The following is a 20,905-nucleotide window of genomic DNA, read 5'->3' on the forward strand; positions in this document are numbered from 1 at the left end:
CTCCATAAATGTTAATTTAAAAAACAGTATTTCCCAATTTTCCGGTAAAAGAGTAATTTTTTTTCCAAACCACAAGTTTAGCATAAGACAAAATATGTATAAAGTATTACACTGCCTTATAGGTGTCTCTTCCTTTATATAATTCTATTTTCCAGAAAAGTTGCAGGCATATCAAGTTTCATAGACTTTGGCAACAAACAATCATTGCTATACTTATTTGAAATAGATGATTCCATTTGTGTGACTCTGAATGTAAAGTGGTAACATATGTGCATGTATGTGAGAATGGGCACGCACACACATACACACACACATACACACACACACACACACACACAGAGAGAAAAAGAGAGAGAGAGAGAGAGAGAGAGAGAGAGAGAGAGAGAGAGAGAGAGAATGAGAATGGAAAGGAAGTGGTTATTAGAGCTATGTTAAAATTCAGGAATGAGTTACACAGTACCAGAGAGCAAGTTCACACTGATCTCAGTGTCAACAACGAACCTTGGTGGGACTTAGATGATTTGTAGCTACTATCTTCTTTCTGAAATAGCTATAGTTATGTTAAAATAGTTTATTCTTTTAAAGAACCCCTTCTCATTATAGATTCCTAATTACCTCCATACCCATCATATGCTGCTTAGCAAGTAAAAATTGATTTGATACCTTGAAACTATAGGAAACTTTGGGCCACTAACAGTATATCCTCATATATATTCCATTTGACAAGGGCTAAAAAGTCAAATGACCTACCATATAAATTACCAAATTCTAAGAACAGCATGATACTGAAAATAAAGAGATATAAGTAATTGGAATAGAAATGTTCACTGTTCTTTCAGACAGTGGAAATCCCTGTAGCCCATAATCTACTATTGTTCCCTACCATCTTAAATAGATGTAGTACAACAAACATTTACGAAACTCTACAAGGGAGAATTAAAGATTTTAATATGGCATTTTCCATTTCTCAACAAGTTTACTAGGCTAGAAGATGGCTCAGCAGGTAAAATTGCTAGCTGAGTAAGCCTCAAGACTTGAGTTGAGTTTGCTCCCTAGAACCCACAATGGAAGGAAAGAATCAACTCCTGAAAGTTGTCTTCTAACCCCCACATGCATGTGCATGTACCTGCCACATGAGCACATCATAACACAATACACTAAGTAAAAATTTTAAAAAGATTACTGGGCTATAAAGAAACGGATGTATTTTTATTTGTGTATTGTGCATAAGAAATAGCATTTCTGCTATGAGGTAAGAATGTGAAATGAGGCAGGGCTTAGGAAGGCACTTATAAGGATGGAAGAAATAGGGAAGAATGAACAGAAGAATTTTATAACCAAGTAAGAAGGTAAGACATCTTTAAGATACTGGGGAAAGTTGGGTGGTGGTGGCACGTCTTTAATCTCAGCAGTTGAAAGGCAGAGGCAAGTAGATCTCTAAGTTCAAGGCCAGCCTGGTCTACAGAGTGAGTTCCAGGACAGCTAGGGCTACACAGAAGAACCTGTCTCAAAAAGTAAAACAACAACAACAACAACAACAAAAACCAACAAAAAAAAGATATTGGAGGGGAAAAGCATAGCTGAATGTTATGTCATATGTAGGAAACAGCAAGAGGTTGATACATATCTGTAGAATTTAAATGAATAATAGGTACAGGGAAACAAGACTGGGGAGATGGGCCCGGGACAAGATCTTGTTTGTTTTGTCCTATTCCGATATATTAGTGCTTATTTTATCTTGTCGTATTTTATTTTATTATTATTCCTTTAGAAGACTGTTTCCTTCGAGGAGTAGGAAGGGGGTGGATCTAGATGGGAGAAGTGGGGAGGATCTAGGAGGAGCGGACGGTGAGGGAATCATAATCAGGATATATTATATGACCAACAATCTATTTTCAGTAAAAGGAAAAAAAAATTCAAAAAAGGAAGCAGGTTGGGCAAGCCACAAGGAACAAGCCATTAAGCAGCACTCCTTTTTGGTCTCTGGATCAGCTCCTGCCTCCAGGTTCTTTCCTGTCTGAGTTCCTGCCTTGGCTTCCCTCAATGGACTGTGACTAGGAATATGTGAGGCAAATAAACCCTTTCCTCTTCAAGTTGCTTTAGTCATGGTATTTCATCACAGTTACAGTAATCCTAACTGTCAAATCTGATTACTCTTCTAATATCTTTCCTTAGAAATATCTGTATCTTGTCTCTAAAGGCATTTATTTCTGTTCTGTCTTCAAGACCCAGAGACACTCATACTACCTAATTTACAGAGACTGAACTGATGCCAGGATCATAATCTGGAATGTTCACACCCCTGAATGAACACCACTCCACCCTGACTGTACATCTCACTAGCACATCGGTAGGTTCAGGTCAACATTAATACCTTGCCCACATTCCTAGACTTGGGCCTTTACTGTACTCTTTCCTGTGTGTTATGGATTATTATTCCAACACCACCATCAATTGCATGTTTGATTAGCTAATTCTTGTTCTTTTTTTTGATAAATTTGCTAAATTCCAATTTTTGTAAAATTTATTATTCAACCACTCCCAGTTCTTCCTCAACTTCCATGCCATCAAGATCTACCCCGTCTCTTATTAGAAAACAAACTGGCACAGTGTGTACAAGTCATGTGACAGCAAGCTAGAACCAGAGAGCCAAGCGTGCCCATGGAGCTTTTATTTCAACCGCTGCCGTTTTCACAGAGGGGATTTGAGCCTGCGCCCAGGCTGAAAATGCCGTACTCAAGACGGACTAGGCCTCGCATCAGGTCCCTGAAACTTTGAAAGCATTGGAGGAGCTCAAACCCTCTTCTGGGTATCTCTGAGAATGTGTCATGGTTTGGCTGGGGATGACAACCTCATTAATCCCTCTGCTTCCACCACAGCCATTTTTGGGGTTCTTACTTTATATTGTGGATGTTTTTGTCTCTGGCCTGGGACTTGTAGCTTTTACCTCCCAGTTGCCAGGCTTCCAAGTGTTGTGATTTGGTAGTTTTGGGTTTTGTTTTTTTCTTTTAACATTCTTTTTTTTTTTTTTTTTTGGCTTTTTTCCCCTGTATTATTAAGAAAGTGGCTCTTTTTGTTAAAATGTTATTCAGCTTGCTTGTTGGAGGAGGGGTGTTGGGCTTTGTCTCTGTATGGTAGATTGATAATAAAGCTTCACAGAAATTAAATTTTTTTTTTTTTTTTTTGGTTTTTCAAGACAGGGTTTCTCTGTGTAGCTTTGCGCCTTTTCCTGGAACTCACTTGGTAGCCCAGGCTGGCCTCGAACTCACAGAGATCCGCCTGGCTCTGCCTCCCGAGTGCTGGGATTAAAGGCGTGCGCCACCACCGCCCGGCAGAAATTAAAATTTAAAAAAAATGAAAGAAAACAAACTGGCTTCTAAGGAATAATAATATAAAATATAATTAATAATAATAATAATAATAATAAAGATAATAATAGGGGCTCATACTACTGTCCATTGCTGGAGGAAATAATAAAACCAGGCCACCAATTAATTCTATTACCTATTCACACACACACAAAAAGACCCTTAAAAATTGTCTGGTTCTTAAAACTACCATTTGGACATTAAAAAAAATCACAGTCTTTATAATATTTATTTTTTTTCTATTTTCCCTTGAATCCTAAAATCTCCTAACACTTAATTCATGTTGAAAATAATATTATGTTCAAATTTATTCTCAAGATCAAAGCTACCAAATGAGCACTAGGCTACAGAAAGAGCTCAGAGCCAGTCTATGCAACTTAGGTGAGATGCTGTCTCAAAGTCAAAAATCAAAAGAGGGACACAGGCCTGCCCGGGTCCTCATGGCCTGGGCTGGCTGAAGACATCCTTGCAGCACCAGGCAGATAGGCACCACTATGAAGAGCAAATAAATATATGGTGGAGAAATGGGAGAGAAAGAGAAATAAACTGGTTCATGTACTGTAGAAAGAGGTGGAACTGAAGAAGTTAAGGCAGTGAGGAACAGGCTGATGTGGATGGCCTGATTGCCACCCTGGGTTACGGTGACATCCGGGCCCAGACTGCTGTCAAGGGCCATGTCTGTGTCTGTGGTCCTATCCCAGCAGGCATCTGTGTTCACATCCGTGGCCCTTGTTGTCACTTAAGGCCACATGGATGCCTGGGGTCTGGACAGCCACCTGGGGTCTGGGCAGCCACCTGTGGCCGTATTAGTGTCCAAGGGCTGTGCTACTGCAGGGGCCACTGTGATCTGAGTGGCCTGCTCTGCCACCTGGTGCCATGGTGCCATCCTGGCCTGAGCTGCAGCTGAGGGCCATGTCTGGGTCCATGGCCCTATTGCAGCCAGGGTCTGAGTTACGGCTGTTGATCCTGTTACCACTGAAGGTTGTGCAAATGCCGGGGGTCTGGTCCTCTACTTGAGGCCATGTTGGTGCCTAAGAGCCATGCTGCAGCTGTGTCATATTGATCTGGGTGGCCTATTCTGCCACTAGGGGCCATGGTGACGTCCGGGGCCAGGCTGCTGCTAAGGGCCATGTCTGGGTCCATGGTCCTATTGGAGCTGGGGTCTGTGTTGATGTCTATGGCCCATGTTGCCACCAAAAGCCACATGGATGCCTGGGATCTGGGCTGCCATCTGTGGCAACATTGGTGTCTGAAGGTCTTGCTACCTCTGGGACCATGCTGAGATAAGTGGCCTGTGCTATCACCTGGAGCCATGATGACATCTGGGTCTGAGCTGCTACCAAAGGCCATGTCTAGGTCCGTGGCCCTACAGCAGCTAGGGTCTGTGTTGATGTCCATGGCTTCAGTTATCACTGAAGGCTGAATATATGCCTGGTGTCTGAACAGCCACCTGAGTCCATGCTGGTGTCCAAGAGCCCATGCTGCCACCAGGGCCAGGCTGATCTGAGTGACCTGTGCTGAACCCAGGGCCATGGTGATATCTGAGCCTGAGCTGCAGCCAAGAGCCATGACTGGGTCCATGGCCCTACTGCAGCCAAGGTCTGTGTTGATGTCCAAGGCTCCTGTTACCACCAAAGGCTGTGCACATGCTGGATTCTGAACCACCACCTGAGGTCATGGTAACATCTGGGTCCAAGCTGCTGCTGCGGACTATGTCTGGGTCCCATGGTCCTATTGCACTGGGGTCTGTGTTGATGTCTGTGGCTTGTGCTGCCACTGAAGCCCACATGAAGGCCCAAGACCTGGGCTGCCACCCGTGGCCATGCCAATCTGAGTGGCCCGAGCAGCTGCTGAGGGCCATGTCTGGGCCCATGGCCCTACACCAGTCAGAGTCTGAGTTGATGTCTATGGCTCCTGTTACCACCAAGGGCTGTATGAATACCTGGGATCTAGTCAACCACCTGAGACCATGTTGTTGTCTGAGGACCATGCTGCCACCAGAGCCATACTGATCTGGGTGGTCGGTTCTGCCACTGGGGCCATGGTGACATCCGGGTCCAAGCTGCTGCCAAGGGCCAAGTCTAGGTCTGTGGTTCTGCTGCAGCTGGGGTCTGTGTTGATCTCCGTGGACCATGTTACCACAGGGGGTCATATGAACCATGTGTGTTGAAATCCAAGGGCCATGCTGAGTAGGCCCTGCCCTTCACTGGCCCTGGGAAAGCTGGCCCTGCCCCTCAATGGCCACTGCAGTAGAACAGCTGGCCCCACCCCTTGACTGAAGGGAATGGTTCCAGCAGTCTGGACTGACCAAATCAGCTACCTCCCACCCAGACCCACATCCAGGGCTTTGAGTTGGCATATCAACATCTACTCCATCTATGACCTGCTGGAGTGCTTGAAGGGACTGGTCCCATGAAACCATAGCCGAAGTATCTCCATGACTTGGGGTAACAGCAGGATATCCAAGAAGAGTTTTTTTTTTTTTTTGGAGGACCCAGTGTTGATGGTGTACCACATGCCAGAGGCCTTGAACCAGACCAACCATTCACTGAAATGAACATTTGCAAGTAAAGCTGAGTGGACAAAAGAGTATACTGCGTGACCCATCTTAGCTCCCAATGTCCCTAAGACAAATGAAGAGGAGGCAGGAAAGATGGAGGAGTGAAGTAGTTTTTTTGTTGGTTTTGTTTTTAATTAATATTTAAAAATTTTTCTTTGGGAGTGACGCTACGGGGGTGAGGGGCACATAGGGAGGGACTGGTAAATGTGTGGGATTGGGGGTGCATGATGTGAAGTTCCCCCCCCAAAAATATCAATAAAAAATTATGTTAAAAAATGTAAAAACAAAAAAGGGACTGGAGAGATGGCTCAGTGGTTAAAATCTCTGGCTGCTCTTCCAGAGGTCCTGAGTTCAATTCCCAGTAACCATATGGTGGCTTACAACCATCTATAATAGGATCTGATGCCCTCTTCTGGCACACAGGTATACATGCAGAGCACTGATACATAGAATATAAGTAAATAAAATGAAGAAAAAAAAAAAGGAGTGGTTGTTAGGTGTGGTAGCACCTTTAATCCCAGCACTCAGGAAGCAGAGGCAGGTGAATTTCTGAGTTCCAGGCCAGACTGGTCTACATAATGAGTTCCAGGACGGCCAGGGCTAAGAGAGATCCTGTCTCAAAAAAAAAAAAAAAAAAAAAAAAAAAAAAAGACAAAACAGAGTAAAGGATATGAATAGACATTCCTTAGAAGAAGATACACAAATACATGAAAAGATGCTCAAAACCATTTCTGACTAGTGAACTGCAAACCAAACCAAACTGAGATACTAATCCACACCTACTAGAATGGTTACAATGAAAAGGTCATGAGAAATAACAAGTGCTGATAAGGATACAAAGAAACTGAACTCACAACCATTACCAATGGGAATGTAAAATAGTGTCAAGGCAGCCGGGCAGTGGTGGCGGCACAGGCCTTTAATCCCAGCACTCAGGAGGCAGAGCCAGGTGGATCTCTGTGAATTCGAGGCCAGCCTGGTCTCCAAAGTGAGTTCCAGGAAAGGCGCAAAGCTACACAGAGAAACCCTGTCTCGAAAAACCAAAAGAAAATAGTATCAAGGCTTTGGAAAACTATCTGGCAGTTCTTCAAATTGTAGGAATTATCACAAGACCTAGTGATTCTATTCCTAGACATACAACCAAGAGAATTAAAACAAAACAACTCACAGAAAATCTACGGTGTGAATGTCCATGGTGGAATAACTAATATCTAGTAAGTTGAACAGCTGAATATTTATCAGTTGTTGGACAGGTTAAAAAAAGTCCACATGGTAATTATTTGGTCAAAAAAGGAAACGAAGTACTAATCCATGCCACAGCAAGGTTAAACTGTGAAAACATTATGTTAAGCAAACGCATCCAGTCACAAAAGGCCACTTACAAAATGTCTACAATATAGGCAAATCTACAGAGACAAAAAGATCAGTCATTTCAAGGACTGAAGGGAACAGATGCTAATGGATAAAGAATTTCTTTTGAGAAATAATGGAAATGTTTTAGAGCTTATGGTTATGGCTTCAATACTTTACAGAGATCTACTGCATCCAAGTCATTAAGTTTACCCCTCCCCCCTTTTCTATACTGATAATTGAAACCAGGGTGCCATGTATTCTAGACAAATAGTCTACTACTTAACTATTCTCAATCCTTGATCTTAATTTTCTGATTTAGAAACAGATTTGCTAACTTACCTGGACTAGCTTTGAATTTGCTTGCCTCAGCCACCCAGGTACCTGGGATTAGAGGTGTGCAATACCATGCCCATTATTAAAATTATTCTTACTGAATTTAATCTCATATTATCTAATGAAAACTTACTAACTGTCCACAGATATATACAATGAACTGACCTACATTCTGGTACTCTTTTCATTGTAGAAATTGATGAAATGCGTCTTCAGTGTTTCCAGTTTGACATCTCAAGATGAAAAAGATTGCCACACATTTTAAGAAAGCTATGTTGATTGACTGTTTTGGTTTGGATCTAAAATGCCCCCTAAAGGCCACATGTTAAAGTCAGGGCCCTTTTTATTATAGTGGTAGAACCTGTAAGAGGCAAGACCTAGTATAAGGGAATAAGACTATTAGGAACATTTCTTTTTTAAGATAGGGTTTCAATATGTAGTACTGCAGTATTGGCTGATCTGGAACTCACAGCTTGCCTCTGTCTAGGGAGTATTAAGAGTAGGTCTGCCTTTGAAGAGAATGCTAAATTTCTAGCTCCTTCTTGTTTTTCTCTTCGCTTCCTAGCTGCCATGAAGCAGTTATCTTGTCAACTCTGGACTCCATATATCAGGTACAGAAACAAGTAGAAAAACGTGTTGAGCTAGCTAGATGCTAGCTAGAGCTAGAGCTAGATGGCTCAGCAGTTAAAGGCACATGCCACCAAGCCTGAATTCAATCCTTGGGACCCACATGATGGAAAGCGAGAAATAACTCCTGAAAATTGTCTTCTGACCTCCATGTACACAACATGGCACATATTCATGCACAGACATTTGTGTGTGCACACATACACACACATAAAACAAAGAATCGTAAATAATTTTTAAAGCATTTAACACTATCTCTTCCACAGAGAAGATATTCAAATTCATTAATTGAAAATATATAGGAAAATTAGAGAAGTAGAAGAAATCCTGGAAAAAATTTTTCAAGGGCAAACACATTTTTTTTTTCTTTCTCTAGGATTATGGTGGTTGACAGGTAAACCATAGATCAACAAGCAAGATAAATTTCAAATTGTGTGAAGCTATGAAAGTGAAACCTGAGTTGCACCGGAGATCACAAGATGTCAGAGATATCAGAGACGTGAGATATCTGCCAAAAAGAGTTGCGTACAGGGAGTAGAATCAGCCCAAGAGAGAGAAATGTATGTTACAGGCAAAAAATCCGGTGGGGCTGAGCCACTGAAATCCTTTGAAACTCAAGTCCCAGACACCAGACATAGGAACTACAGAATTTTATACTCTTGGGGTTTGGTTTTGCTTTGGTCCTATATTTTTTCACCATGCTTCCATTCTACCCTTGTGGAATGGTAATATAAATTCTGTACCATTATATGTTCGAAGTATGTCATTTGCTTTTTGATTTTATAAGGGGTTACAATTAAGAGATGACCTAGAGTCTCAGAAGAGACTTTGGACTTGAAGTTGGGTTAAATGAATTTTGCATTATGATATGGCCATAAGCCTATGTGGCCAGGGACTGACTTGCAGTAGTTTGAATGAGAATGTCTCCCATACTCTTAGGCATAAAAAAGAATATAAAAAGGGGGCTGGCAAGATGGTTCAGTGAATAAAGATACTTGCTACCAAACCTAACAATCTAAGTTTGATCCCTAGGACCAACACGGTTGGAAGGAGAGAACAATTCTTGAAAATTGTCTTCTGGTCCACACACATGAATGAATAAATAAGCAAATTAATTAATTTTTAAAAAAGAACTGCAACTCAGAAACTAAAACCCAAACAATCCAATTATAAATTAGACAATGGATTTACACAGACATTTCTCCAAAAAAGACGTCCACATAACCAATAAACTGTAAAAAGATCTTAACATCATAATCATTAGGGAAATGCAAAGCAAAGCCACAAGAGAATAACATTTTATATTCATTACAATGGTTATTATCAAGGCTAAAATACAAAATATTCAGTGTTGGTAAGGATGTTGAGAAAGTACAATCCTTGTGCATTTATTGATAATAAGAAAGTAAAGTGGTATAGGCATAATATAAAATAGTATGAGAGCCAGGGAGTGGTGGCTCATGCATTTAATTCCAGTACTTGGGAGGCAGAGGTAGGTGGATCTCTGTGAGTTCAAGACCAGCCTGGTTTATAAAGTGAGTTCCAGCACAGCCTGGACTGTTAAGACAGAGAAACCCCATCTCAAAACAAACAAGCAAACCAATAAAAAAGTATGAGAGTTCCTTTAAATAATTAAATAGAATCACTCTATGATCCTGCAATTCTACTTCTGGGTATAAACTCAAAGACATGAGGGCCAGCCAAGCCTAAGGACCACACTGCTCACCACACCTTCTCTGCCCTTTTCTATAAATTCTGGCTCAGCTCTAATCACTAGTTAGTTGTACACAAAATAAACATAAAGTACAAATGATCAGGTTACCATCAGCTTCAAATAACAGAGATTTTAAAGCCACGAAGCCTGATGACCTGAAAATTAACTCCCCCAAGTTGCTTACTGACCTCCAGACATGCACTGGCATGTGCGTGTGTGTTCAGTAAATAAATAAATATAATCTTAAAATTTGTTTTAAGAATTGAAAGCAAGAACTCAATTATCTTTCCCCCAAGCTCATCTCAGCATTTTTCATAATGAGTAAAGGTGAAAGTAATCCAATCATCCAGAAATCAGGCAAGCATTCTACCACAAGTATTTCCCCTGGCAAGGAAGGAAATTTTTACACATGTACTATCCATGTTGCAACATGTATAATCCTTGAAAACATGCTAACTAAAATAAGCCAGTCACAAAAGGACAAATGCTGTATGATTCCATTATAACAGTCAAATTCACAGACACAGGAGTAAAATCATTGTTACTACAGACTATGGGGAGAAGAAAATGCAGATCTGGTAGTTAATATGTAAAATAAAAAAGATAGATGATGAAAGGTGCTGGAGATGGATTGTGGTGATGGTTACAAAATAAGATACTTGTTTTGTTTTGTTTGTTTGTTTTGAGATGGAGTTTCTCTGTGTAACAGTCCTGGCTGTGCTGAATCTGCTAACATCATGAAAAAAATATTTTTTAAAGTGGTAAATTCAATATATGTTTTATTCTAAACAAAAGAAAACAAAACACCCAAAAAACAATAAGGACTCTTAGGGAGTGAAACTGAAAACATGAAGAACCTCAGTGGGTCATCAGGAGAACTGGCTTTTGACTTATGGCCTTCAAATTTCAGTATCTGAGTGTCAGGTTTCCACAGCAAAGCATCCTGTTATCTCCTGTCAGTCTTCTTCATGGTGTAGCAAGTGGTAATACGTGCATATTCTAAGGCCTTTGTATGTCACTGTCTACACTTCCCACCCCCACTGAAGCACAAGCTATTTAAGAGACAGACTTTTGCCTCTTACGCATCTTTTTTTTTTTTTTAATCACCACAAACAGTACAAATATTAGCAGTTATTTACTGAATATCCCTATTTGTAGAACACTTAATTTATGTCAGGAAATATGCTATTTTGTAATGATAAACTCAATTTTTAAATTATTACATGTAATACTATTCTCATTTTTCCTAAAATATTTCACAAATACTCATTGTAGCTGTATTGTGTAGTACTAGTTCATAAGAATCTACTTCCTTGTCATATACTAATAAAATAATCCATTAAATTTTACTCTGATGTTACATATATCTTGAATATACAATTCAAGTTTGTATGCCTAATTCTAAAAGGAAACCAATCAAATACATCTAATAAAAGGTCAACAATTATATCACAAAGAATGGTTAAGAAAATTAGAAATGGTTAGCCTAAATAAGAGCTGCCCGGTGAGGGAATAAGGGCAGAGACACAACAGGATAACAAAACAGCAGAATAAGGCAGTGATCATTATCATAGACTTATGATTTCTCTTCCTCTTTTTAACAATTCTTTTTTCTTTTCTTTCTTTCTTTTTTTTTTTTTTTTTGGTTTTTTTCTTTTTGGTTTTTCAAGACATGGTTTCTCTGTGTAGCTTTGCACCTTTCCTGGAGCTCTCTCTGTAGACCAGGCTGGCTTCGAGCTCACAGAGATCCGCCTGCCTCTGCCTCCCGAGTGCTGGGATTAAAGACGTTCACCACCACTGCCCAGCTCTTTTTTTTAAAATTCAGGCAATATTTAAGTTTATAGGGTACATCCCTCTCAGTTTTGTCATTTCCCAAATAAAACTAACCCATGTAGATTGTAACAAGTGAAAAAAAAAACAAGACTAAGAAACAAACAAAAACAGGCAAAGCTAATTCTTCCAATATGTTTCTAATTCTACTCTCTAAAATAACCAAACTACTACTATAAAACATTTTTATAAATTTTCCCTCAAAATTATTACAAAGAGATGCTAAAAAACTTACCTCCAAGTATATTGATGGTGGATTATGCTCCCCACCAAATTTGTCCAATAGGGCCTCTATATGTTCTTGTGTCAACTTAATCATTTGCTTGATATTCCACACCTAAAAAATAAATAAATAAAGGAATTTAAATAAAGATCACTTAGCACACAAATTAGAAATATTTTAATGTAGAAAAACAGAATGTAGTAACTATCAGTATTCTAAGTTTTAGAGAGTTTAGAGTTTTATGATTATTAATAACTAACTTTTTTCTATACTAGTAATAATCCCCACCTATAAGAGATTCAAATACTTTCAGAGTCAGAATAAACAGTCAAAACTGGCAATTACTATATTAGGCAAACCCAGAAATACAAATAACACATTTTCTATACTATGGAACCTGCATTTAAAATTCTATACATATACATGTACATATATACACAGAATAAATCATGAAAATCTATTTTCATCTTCTCCCAAATTTGGGGCTGTCCACCTGAAAGAAAATGCTTTTTAGGGTTTGTTAGTGTGATGGTTAACCTTTAGTGTGAACTTGACTGATTTTTATTATTTTTTTTTAATGAAAGAATATATTGTGCACCATCAAATAAGTCCTGGAAAAGTTTAGCCGAAATCAGCTGCCTTACAGTGGTAGCCATGTGCAAGTTGAATTGTTCTAAGATGAGAACAAATGAAAGGTCAGAGTACAAGGGCTCACTGAAATTGGGATTTCAGAATCACCTAGGAGACACACCTCTAGGAGTGTCTATGAGGACATTTCCAAAGAAGTTTAATGAAGAAAGAAAAACCTACTCTGAATATGGGCTTTGTCACTCCATGAACTGAGGTCCCGGACTGAATAAAAAGGAGGAAGCAAACTGAGCACCAGCATTCATTTCTCTCTTTGCTTCCTACAGATGCAATGTGACTGGCTACCTCATGCTCCTGATGCCTTGTCTTCCAGTAGCCACTTCACCACACCAAAGATGGAGCCTATTTTCTTTTAAAAACTATAAGCCAAAGAAAATCATCCTTCCTTAAGTTATTTTGGTACAGGATGTACATGTATTCAGTACACGTATTTTTATTTCCTCTTAATAGTTATATAAACATTCAATTCATGATTTAAAAATATTTAATTACATTGATTCATGTGGGTTATGTGTGCACACATGCACATACATAGGACACTGGGGAAGTCAATTCTCTCCTTCCACCATGCAGGTTTTGGGGGTCAAAATCAGGTCATCAGGCTTGAAGGCAGGTGCCTTTACCCACTGAGCTATCTCATTTGTCCACCAACTCATAATTTTTTTGTAACATTGCTAATTTCAACAGTCTACAAATTTCAATGGTTTGATGGACATAGACAGTTCCAAGAAATTTTAAGACAGGCAGATCCTTGAGTCTTGCTGGTCAATCAGCCCAGGATAATTGCAGAGCCCCAGCTCATAGTGAGAGACCTTGTCTCAAAAACCAAGGCAGGACCAATGGTATATAGCTCAGTGAGTAATATCACATGTGCTCACAGACAGCATGAGAGAAAGCAGGAATGTTAAATAAACACACAGGCTTTTCTCTTCAACGGAAGGGATTTATACCTGTTTCTGCTTGGAAAGCTGGGAATGGATGTAGTTAATAACCTGGTGATCTTTGCTCTTATAGGGCCAGGTCTCACCCGAATCTCCCAGACTAGACTCTCCCCAGACTCCTGAACATTGTTTCTCAGTCAATAGAACCCATTCTTATGAAAGAGGTCGCAGGTACTTTGCAAAAGACATGTACTTTGTAAAAGAGTTTCAATGTAGTCATGCCCTAAACTTTACTGTGATAATTGTCACCAGAAATTTTTTCCCAATGCTGTACTATGTTTAAAAATGTCAAAACTGTTTGGAGTCAGACTCCAAGAGTTTGACCCAACACTGGCTAACTAAGTTGTGTTGAACTGGATTTCCTTCTTGCCTCACTTGAACTATTACTCTGCAAGGACCTCCAAACCCTCGATCTCTGGATCATACAATGCAAGAAGAGAAACCACTTCTGAGAGCTGTTCTCTGACCTCAACGCTCAAGCACCATGGCACATGTGCACCTGTACTTATACACATGTATTACTTACACACACAAATAATAAAACAAATTGTTTTTTAAAAAGAGCATGTGAAATGGCACAACAGGTGAGGGCACTTTCTACCAAGCCTGAATTCAATCCCCAGTACTCTTACGGTGGAAAGAGAGAACTAAGTCCTGCAAATGGTCCTTTGACCTCCACACACTAACCATAGCAGGCTTATGCCACTCCCCACATCACCACATACACAATAAATAAATGTAAAGTTTAAAAAAGATACTAAGGACATCCTTACATTTGTAACTGGGGTGACTCTAATCATAACTGCTATAATCCTTGCACCCTAGAAGAATGCTAGTCAATGAATACTTAGCACTCACTTGGCAGAGTCCACAGTAAGACTCCCATTTAGAAAAGAGGCCAGATTTACAGAACTGCAAAGAGTTCTACTATAATCAACTTAGTCTTTTACTCACAAGTTCTAAAAGCAATGCTCAAAAGAAACTGAAAACCCAACAAATCAAAAAATTCACAACGAACAAACAAAATAACAGAACAAGGAATGGTAACTTTTAAGATTCAACAATCTCCAACAAATGGGGGATGAGAAGAAGAGGCTTAAGAGATGAAGAGTAAAAATGTATGCTTAGGGATTTAATGCATTTTTGATAAATTGTGAAATAATATTTTAGAGGGATCATTTCATGGTATGTGAATATTTTACAAATATGATGTTATTATATTCAACCGAAAAATAGTACCTTGGGGCTGGAAAGATGGCTCAGTGATTAAGAGCACTTGCTGTTCTTGCAGAGGTCCCAGGTTCATTTCCCAGCACCCACATGGTGGTTCATAACTATCCACAGGCACATATATAGTGCACATACATACATGCAGGCAAATTACTCATATACGTAAAATAAATGAAATTTAAAGAAAGCAGTATCTGGCTCATTTACTATATATGGCTTTTCATCTTCCAAAAATTTGTTTTTAGATTTTGTAATTCTAATATTAAAAATCTCGCCGGGCAGTGGTGGTGCATGCCCTTAATCCCAGCACTTGGCAGGCAGAGGCAGGAGGACCTCTGTGAGTTCGAGGCCAACCTGGGCTACAGAGTGAGTTCCAGGAAAGGAGCAAAGCTACACAGAGAAACCCTGTCTCAAAAAATTTAAAAAAAAACAACAACAAAAATCTCTCCAGTTATCCATTCAATTTGCTCTGTATACTCACTCTAATAACAAGTAGGTACTAAGAATATTGTACCATACACAGTATATTAACTTTATACACAGCTTATCTTATACCTGGCACTGTTTATATACTTGTCTCTATTAGTTCATTCAACTACTAACAATGCCTCCCAACAATTCAATAATTGTCTTGGTTTTAGTCCTTGACCTCATGAAATACACAATTAGCTGCATAAAGTCAAGCATAAAGTCAGACCGTGATTAAAAAACAAATAAAAACAAAACAAAAGATGAGCTGGGACCAGGACACAGATGGGTGGCTATTAATCTGAAGGAAGAGGAGCAATCTCAGAATGCACACATGAAAGAGAAAGCCAGTAAAACAGAGAAAGAACAAATGCAAAAGCATTAGGATAGAGAAAAGAATGGTTTGTGTGTGACAGGACTGATTGCATTAATGCCCCCAATTAATGGCTTTCTAATAGGCACACCTTTTAGTCTAACTTTGCAAGTCTTCTTTCTACTCTGACCCCAGGCTTCTTCAAGTGACTTGGTTGTTCTTGTGATATCTTGCAACATGGTATTAGCAAACATGACCCAAGCAAAGGTTTGAAATGCAAATATGAACTACTTCTTGCTATCTTGCACAACTGAACTTTGCTTGCTCTTTCACCTCTGACCTGCTCAGCTCTAAGAGCATGCCTCAGCTAGCCTACTAGCATTATGTTGTGCCATTTAAAGCTATTCTGGAATAGCTAGCTATCTAGAACCACCAACTGGTCAAAGATGCATGATTTGAACTCAGCCAACATCAGTGTAGTCCACAATAGTATGCTTTACAACGGAAAATAATGGTGGTTTATGTACTATGTAGCAGGAATCTTAAAAGTGCTCATTAATAAAATCAAACCTGAGGCAGGTATTGGGGTGAATGCTGGAAGGTCAGAGAAGCAGAACAAGCCACAGCCACCTCACCCTCGCCAGTTCCTCAACTGGTCCTGTTTCCTCAGACTGGAAGCCTCTGAGTCCTCATCCAGAATGAATCTCAGCTGAACTGTGCTGCTCAAAACCTAAAAGCTTAACCAGCCAAATGCTGCTAGTTCCTGGTCTTCACGCCTTATATATCTTTCTGCTTTCTGCCATCACTTCTTGGGATTAAAGGTGTGTGTCATCATGCCTGGCCGTTTCCAATGTGGCCTTGAACTCACAGAGATCCAGAGGGATTTCTGTCTCTGGAATGCTAGGATTAAAAGTGTGAGTGCCACCATTTTCTGGCCTCTATGTCTATCTAGTGGCTATTCTGTCTCTGACCCCAGATAAGTTTATTAGGGTGCACAATATTTTGGGGAACACAATACCACCACAGTACTACGCCTTACAATGGTTTATTAATAGAACACACATTGTACAGGAATATGCAACAGAACACATAAAAAGTATATGTGGCCGGGCGGTGGTGGCGCACGCCTTTAATCCCAGCACTCGGGAGGCAGAGCCAGGCGGATCTCTGTGAGTTCGAGGCCAGCCTGGTCTCCAAAGCGAGTTCCAGGAAAGGCGCAAAGCTACACAGAGAAACCCTGTCTCGAAAAAACCAAAAAAAAAAAAAAAAAAAAAAAGTATATGTGAATGTTTCTAATAGCAATATTCCTAATAGTCAAAATGTGAAAACAAAATGGACACTGTTATGCATGCCTGTAATCCCAACACTTGGGAGATATAGGCAGGAGGATTAGGAGTTTAAGGCCAGCCTCAGCTATATAACAAGTTCAAGGACAGCCTAAGATGAGACCCAATCTTAACAGAAGTGGGGGAGGCTGATTTACAATTGGTGTTATAATACAAGGGTGTTATTAGTTTAAAACAATTCTTGATAGCTTTGATTGTGGTAAAAGGAAAGTCTGTCTTTCTGAAGCTACTTAAGCAAGCTACCTAGGCTTGCTCCATCAGTAACCTGAAGCATTTCCTGAGCTGCCTCTCTGGCTCTGGGGAGGTAACATTAGGGTCCAACAAAAAGCTTCTCTGGTCTTTCCTGCCTATTTTTAGTTGTGTGGGCTGAGCTGGTAACACACCAAGACAGGAGTATGGTGGAGACAGCAGAACAGCAGTGGCAGCAACAGGCCAAGCTATGGAAGTGGGAAGGCAGCCAGCCAGCCGCTAGAGCCATGAAACTCAACAGTTCAAGAATGACTAGGGCAGGAAGAAGGGCCATGGAAGGCATAGGTGAGGCTAAAGGAAGACAAACAATGGTAAGGAGCCAAAGAAGAGAACTGGAGACCACAGTCACTAGAAATGTTCCAGAGGTCTATCAAATCTTTAGCGTCAAAGAGTCTCAGACACTGTGGACCAAGAGTTGTACACTGGCCAAGCTTAAGGGCCAAGAAGTTCCAACTTTCCTAGGTCTACAAAAGAGCTTTATTTAACTTAGAGGGCCTGCACTAGATCTGAGAAACTAAGGGACTACTGGTCCTACCTGTTTATTGCCATTGTTTAATGCCATCAAACACTGGAAACAAAACCTGGTAAAGATCAGCTACTTAGGAACTTCTCCTGGCTTTTTAAAAATACAAACACAACAGCTTAAAAATAAAATCTTAATTCTTCTAAGAGGTTCTTCACATAACAGGTTGAATTTAGCCTATACCTTAATGTAGTCATTGTGTGTGCATAAACAGCTTAAAGACACCTGTGCTAACTGGCCTTCATGGCACATGCCTGCAATCCCAGAACTCAGGAAGTCAAGGAAGGAAAATCACCAGTTTAAGGCCAGGCTGAACTCTGTAGCAAGATCCAGCCTTGAAAATACAACACCAAAACCCCCACAAATAAATACATACAAAACAAGAAAGGATACTCATGCCATTGTTATTCAGTTGTTACATGTACCACGGCATTACAAGTGTAGAGATTAATTGCAACTTTAAAATACCTCCAGAAAGAGTAAAATATGATTCAGCATCAAAATAAATTTTAAGTATGGGTAGTCAAATTATTAAGTATAAATAAAATAAATTAAAACCTTAGTAGACGGCAACTGTCTGAAACATGGCATATTCAATTCGTGTCATTTAAACAGATGTGATAAAAAAGGAAGAAAGAGCCAGGCGGTGATGGCACACACCTGTAATCCCAGCACTTGGGAGGCAGAGGCAGGTGGATCTCTGTGAGTTCGAGGCCAGCCCGGTCTACAGAGCTAGTCCAGGACAGGCTCCAAAGCTACAGAGAAATCCTGTCTTGAAAAAACCAAAAAGGAAGAAAGAGAAAAATAGTGAGAGAAAAAGAAAGGAACAAGACATACATGTAAATCCACAAATCTGAGAATGGAGATCAGTGGTAAACCTTAAAGGTTAAAAAGGAGATAACCAAAGGCATTTTCTTGTCAGGAAAGCCTAGGAGAAAATCCAGATGCTGAGTATTTGAAAGGGATCCCTTCACAAGAATTACACAAACCTACCACAAAGGAAAGTTAGGACATTGACAGAAAAACTTAAATGATCCTGCAATCTGTTAAAAGTCTAATTCTATTAAAACTTTTAGGTAACTTTTTTAGATTAAAAAAAAAAAATAATGAGCCGGGCGGTGGTGGCGCACGCCTTTAATCCCAGCATTCGGGGAGGCAGAGCCAGGCGGATCTCTGTGAGTTCGAGGCCAGCCTGGACTACCAAGTGAGTTCCAGGAAAGGCGCAAAGCTACACAGAGAAACCCTGTCTCAAAAACCAAAAAAAAAATAAAAAAATAAAAAAAAAATAAAAAATAAAAAAAAAATAATGAAGCTAAGGCTGGTGAGATGTCTTGGGGAAGGTTCTAGTGGAATACTGCTGTGGAAACCTGACTAGATAAGTTTGATCCCAGAATCCATATCAAGAAAGGCTCCTGTCTGTAACTCTAGCACTTCTATGGTAGGATAAGAGGCAAGACAGGAGAATTGGCTAGAATCTTGTATATACAGTGCAGTGGCAGAAACAAAAGAGATCTTACGTCAAAAACAAGGTGGCGTTGGGGCAGTGGTGGCGCACGGCCTTTAATCCCAGCACTCGGGAGGTAGGGGCAGGCAGATATCTAAGTTAGAGGCTAGCCTGGTCTACAGAGTGAGTTCCAGGACAGCCAAGGCTGTTACACAGAGAAATCTTGTCTCAGAAAACAAAGACAAAATCAAACAAAAAAAAAAAACACACCGTGGCAAGAGGGACCTGAGTCCCCAAAAAGTGGTACTCTAGACCTCCACATGTGTATACACAGGGGGGGGGGGGGGAATAAACGTTTTTTTTAAAAAACAGAAGCTAGTAAATGTTTAGATGTAAAATGTACACGCTTTTAAAGATTTATTTCTAAAAGAAATTTAAAAGTAGAAACAAGACAGACCATGGTGGTTCATGCCTACAGTCCCAGTTAAGGTGGGAAGATAGTTTAAACCCAGGAATTCAAGGCTGGCTTTAGCAACCCAGGGAAGAGACGTGTCTCAAAAGATTAAAATGAGTAGGACAAAATTAAATTAAATTAAACACTGAAATTATATTGACAAAATAGAAACAGACTTTTAAGATACTTTAAAAAAAAAGCTCAGCCGGGTGGTGGTGGTGGTGGTGGCGCACGCCTTTAATCCCAGCACTCGGGAGGCAGAGCCAGGCGGATCTCTGTGAGTTCGAGGCCAGCCTGGGCTACCAAGTGAGTTTCAGGAAAAGGCACAAAGCTACACAGAGAAACCCTGTCTCGAAAAACCAAAAAAAAAAAAAAGCTCAATTACATTCTTAACATTTTAGACTGCCCCTCTCTTTGTAACTAACAGCCTTATTGCAGAGTGATACACAGCTCTTAGGTTCCGGGCAATTTTGTTATCTGAAGTTCTCAAAGGTACTTTTATTTGCACACCTTTAGAGAAACCCCCTCTTTTTTTTTTTTCCCCCTCGCTTAATTGGTTTTACTGGAATTCATCAGAAGAAAAGAAGTATCTGTGTTATATTTTAAACACCAACAAGTGGTTAACAAAATCCATGTGAATTCTGTTTTTTTTCCTTTTTACATAATGAATAAAATCTGATTTCACCAAAACTCCCTGTATTTAGTCTTTCCCAATCCAAACGATCTTTGTTTCAAAATTCTTTATTCACCTATGATCAGATTCCCAAAGAAGTGTTTGCATTTAATACCACAATTAACAATTCAGAAAGTCCATTTTCACAAAACACTATAAATTGTTAATTGAGAAACCCCTTCTTTGTCTTAGGTCAGCAGGGAGAGAAGTTCTACTGTACTTTCCAAGTACTCTCCTGTCAGCTTTTTGCTTTCCTGAATACAGCTAAAGCAAAAAGGAGACCCATGAAGAGAATCTAAATTACTCCCTTGTCAGATTAATTGTGTTCAACTTTCTTTAAAAAGTGTCTCCTTTTTTTCTTTTTCTAACAAATGACTCTGTAAAATCAAAATTACTGCCCTTTCCAAAAAAAAAACACCAAAAAAACCAAAAAACAAAACAAAAAAACACCTCTTAATAAATTTGTTGAAGATACAAATCACAATTTCAAGAACCTCTTAATTTTTGCCACAAAGCATGTGTATCTACTCAAGATCTGTAGAGAAAAGATAATATTTCAAATATTTCTGCCTGGAGAGTATAGCCTGAAAGAGAGATGGTAAATTCTA

General features: G+C 39.8%; 1 protein-coding gene across 7 annotated transcripts in view; it reads right to left on the reverse strand.

Annotated features, from left to right (window-relative positions):
* Braf (B-Raf proto-oncogene, serine/threonine kinase) overlaps positions 1 to 20,905 on the reverse strand; it is a 141,899-nt gene that overhangs the window by 80,501 nt on the left and 40,493 nt on the right. For all 7 annotated transcript variants that reach the window (XM_052720369.1, XM_052720366.1, XM_052720364.1 and 4 more), the window contains exon 2: positions 12,021 to 12,122. In XM_052720369.1, the coding sequence (XP_052576329.1) occupies positions 12,021 to 12,122 (102 nt within the window). The remainder of the gene's footprint in view (positions 1 to 12,020; positions 12,123 to 20,905) is intronic.

This window comes from Peromyscus californicus, unplaced genomic scaffold (genome assembly GCF_007827085.1).
Source record: "Peromyscus californicus insignis strain IS unplaced genomic scaffold, ASM782708v3 Scaffold_6__1_contigs__length_162567912, whole genome shotgun sequence".
Taxonomy (NCBI): Eukaryota; Metazoa; Chordata; class Mammalia; order Rodentia; family Cricetidae; genus Peromyscus; species Peromyscus californicus.